This window comes from Myodes glareolus, chromosome 14, assembly GCF_982192425.1.
Source record: "Myodes glareolus chromosome 14, mMyoGla1.1, whole genome shotgun sequence".
Classification (NCBI taxonomy): domain Eukaryota; kingdom Metazoa; phylum Chordata; class Mammalia; order Rodentia; family Cricetidae; genus Myodes; species Myodes glareolus.
The window spans coordinates 78,364,690-78,368,131 of NC_142039.1; the positions used below are offsets into that span (position 1 = coordinate 78,364,690).

The 3,442-nt window shown below is 41.8% G+C and overlaps 1 protein-coding gene across 1 annotated transcript; it reads right to left on the reverse strand.

Moving 5' to 3' along the window:
• Positions 1–354: 354 nt before the first annotated feature.
• LOC125408940 (histone H2A.V) lies at positions 355–3,100 on the reverse strand. The gene is made up of 2 exons (XM_087896660.1): positions 2,940–3,100; positions 355–2,037 (listed from the first exon to the last, which is right to left on the reverse strand). The coding sequence occupies exon 2, from the start codon at positions 2,012–2,014 to the stop codon at positions 1,628–1,630; it is 387 nt and encodes a 128-aa protein (XP_087752786.1). The 5' UTR covers positions 2,015–2,037; positions 2,940–3,100; the 3' UTR covers positions 355–1,627.
• Between the last annotated feature and the right edge of the window lie 342 nt (positions 3,101–3,442).

Below are 3,442 nucleotides of genomic sequence, written 5' to 3' on the forward strand. Positions count from 1 at the left end.
CTATTAAGACTAGAAAAGGTGGCCAGTTTGGTACACGCCTTTAATCCCTTGGAGGCAGAGGCAGGCATATCTCTGTGTGTTCAAAGCCAAACTACTTGGTGAGTTCCAGGCCAGCCAAGGGCTGTCTCAAAACAAACACAAACAAACAAACCTAGAAAAAGCTGAATATAACAACGCTTTGGACTCAGGGGGCTGAGTGGGAGGACAGTAAGTTTGATATCAGGGAACCTAGTGAGGTCCTATCTAAGAAAGAAAGGAAGTCTATAAAGAAAAATAAAGGAGACCCCCCCCACCATCACACAGTGGAGGCTCCCTCCTGGACCCCAGATTAGGCACAAACCACATCCAATCACCTGTTTTTACAGAGAGCATTTATTGGGGGTGGGGAATGGGGAGAAAAGTGGCTGCTTTCTGACTGAGGAAGAAAACAACAGCAAATAACATTGTACGTGTAATTTTTAAGAGAAAAAACGTCTATGTTAGGGCTAAGGTGCAGTGGTATACTTTGATTAAGCATGTCAATTAGGTAAATCAAAACGGGCTTTTGATTACTGGGCTTTAATACTTTGATATCTGGACCTTGGTAGTCAGCCTGGGGAGGAGGAAGTGGCCAAATAAGGGAATAGATCCTGGCAGCTAGCTTTAGGAGTGTAATCTAACAGTTTGTTTTTGTTTTAGCAAGACAGAGGGAATGGGGGAGAAGGGCAAGGCCTGCCAGAGCCCTGTTGGCTGTGCTAGAGCTGGCCGGAGTCCCTTCAAAAACCATGTGAGAAAACAGTCACAAATCCCAAACGAATATTTTATGGAATATAGAACTCTTTAAATCAGTAATAAATATTGGGGGGGGGGGGTTGAATGGTCACTTCTCCCAAGCAAAAAAACATGCTCATTATTAAACATTAGGAGAAGGCAAATTTAAATAAAATTGAAAAACTGTTACAAGCCTAATGTAATGGAACAAATGTAAAAGGAAGTACTAAGGATGTTACTAAATGCCAGTAAAGATGTAGCTTGGATCAGCAAGATGACCGACTTAATGGATAAAGGTGCTTGTGTACAACCTAAGTTTGACCCCTGGAGACCATGGTGAAAAGAACAAACTCCTAAGAGTTGTTTTCTGAGCTCTATAAGTATGCACACACACAATAATCATAATAATGATAGATAAAAATAAATAAAATTAAGTTAACAAAAAAGATGCAGAGTCTGCCTGGGTATTCCAGCACATGCCTATAATTGCAGCTCTGAGAGATAGAGACAGGAAGATCAAGAGTTCAGTACCAGTTTGGGTTGTGTGAAACCTGTCTTTTTTTTTTTTTAGGTTTGCTCTTTTGTAACTAATGTCTCATATATAGACACACATTTTTTTTTTTGTAAAAAATGTTTTATCAATTCTATTTTTGTATAAAACACAAGGGAGAAACTTGGCCAATCAACACATGACCATGACCACAGGGAAAGGGACTTATCAAACTTCGCGAGTCTAAAAACATACAAATGTTTCATTTTGTCTACAGCAATTGTCTATGCTTTTCCACTGAACTGTTCTTAAAGTTTCCACACAATCCCACAGGTGTCCACTGTCCAGCTACAGACAGTAAGGGGGAGCAGGTGGTTAAATCACTTCCTAAGCAGTTTTCTGCTGTCTCTTCTTTCCAATCAGAGATTTGTGGATGTGCGGAATCACACCGCCCCCAGCTATGGTAGCCTTGATGAGTGAATCCAGCTCTTCATCACCTCGGATTGCAAGCTGCAAGTGACGTGGAGTGATGCGCTTTACTTTGAGATCCTTGGAAGCATTACCTGCCAACTCCAGCACCTCAGCTGTGAGGTACTCCAAAATCGCAGCACTGTACACAGCAGCAGTGGCTCCCACCCGTCCATGGCTTGTGGTGCGAGTCTTCAAGTGTCTGTGGATCCGGCCCACAGGAAACTGCAGCCCAGCTCTCTGTGAGCGGGACACTGCCTTAGCCTTGGCTTTCCCACTGTCTTTCCCAGCTTTGCCTCCAGCCATGGTCTTGGCCGCGCCGCTGTCGCCTAGACACACATTTTTATTGATATTTATTAAGCTCTACATTTTTCTCTGCTCCCCTCTCTGCCTCTTCCTTTCCCCCTTCAATCTTCCCCCAAGGTCCCCATGCTCTCAATTTATTCAGGAGATCTTGTATTTTTCTACTTTCTTGGTGCGGGAGAATTGTCTGCATTCTGTCAACCATGTTTTAAATAAAGTGCTGATTGGCCAGGCAGGAGATGTAGGTTGGAAAACCAGACAGAAAGTGGAAATGATGCAAAAAGAGCAGGAGAATTCTGGGAAGGAGGAAGCTGATTCCTCCCATTCCTGCCCAGATCACCAAAGCAGCAGGATGTGATCTGCCCCACTAAAAAAGGTACTGAGCCACAGGGCTAACACACATTAATAAAAATGGGTTAATCAAGCTGAGAGAGTTAGCTAATAAGAAGCCTGACCTAATGGGCCAATCAGCTTTATAATTTACAGAGCCCTCTGTGTTATTTTCTTTGGGGCTAAACAGCTGGGGGGACTGGCCAGGACAGAAAACCCCAACAAACAGGACCCTTCATGTTACACTTTCTTTTTTTTCTTTTTTAAATTTTCTATGATTTATTTATCTTTATTTTATGTGTGTTAGTGTGAAGGTGTTAGATCCCCTGGAACTGGATTTTCAAACAGTTGTGAGCTGCCATGTGGGTGCTGGGAATTGAACCCAGGTCCTCTGGAAGAACAGTCAGTGCTCTTAACTGCTGAGTCATTTCTCCAGCCCCTTTTTCTACTTTCTATGTCCCATGTAGATTAGATCCATGTATGTCTCTCTTAGTGTCCTCATTGTTGTCTAAGTTCTCTGGGGTTGTGGTTTATAGGATGGCTTTGTTTTATGTTTAAAGTACATGTATGTGATAATTGTCTTTCTGTGCTGGGTTACCTCAATCAAAATAATGTTTTCTAGTTCCATCCATTTTCCTGCAAAATTCAAGCTGTTGTTATTTTTTTCTGCTGTGTAGTACTCCATTGTGTGAATGTACCACATTTTCCTTATCCATTCTTCGATCCAGGGGCATTTCGGTTGTTTCCAGGTTCTGGCTATGACAAACGTGAAACCTGTCTTAAAACAAACAAACAAACAGAGAGACAGACAGACAGCAACAAATATGCAGAGCCGTGGCATCCCTAGAATCTTCAGTGCTGATGGAATGCCACTTTGTAATATATATTAAAAAAAAACCCATCCAGACTGGTTTCTATTTTATTATTAAATTTAATAAATAACTTATTAAAATATTAAATAATAATAATTTTTAAAAGCAGGGTCTCTGCTATGTAGCTCTGGCTTTCCTGGAACTCAATATTTAGAACAGGCCAGGCTTGAGCTCACAGAGATCTGCCCAGTTCTGCCTCCTGTGTGTTGGAATTAAAGTCATCTCTCGT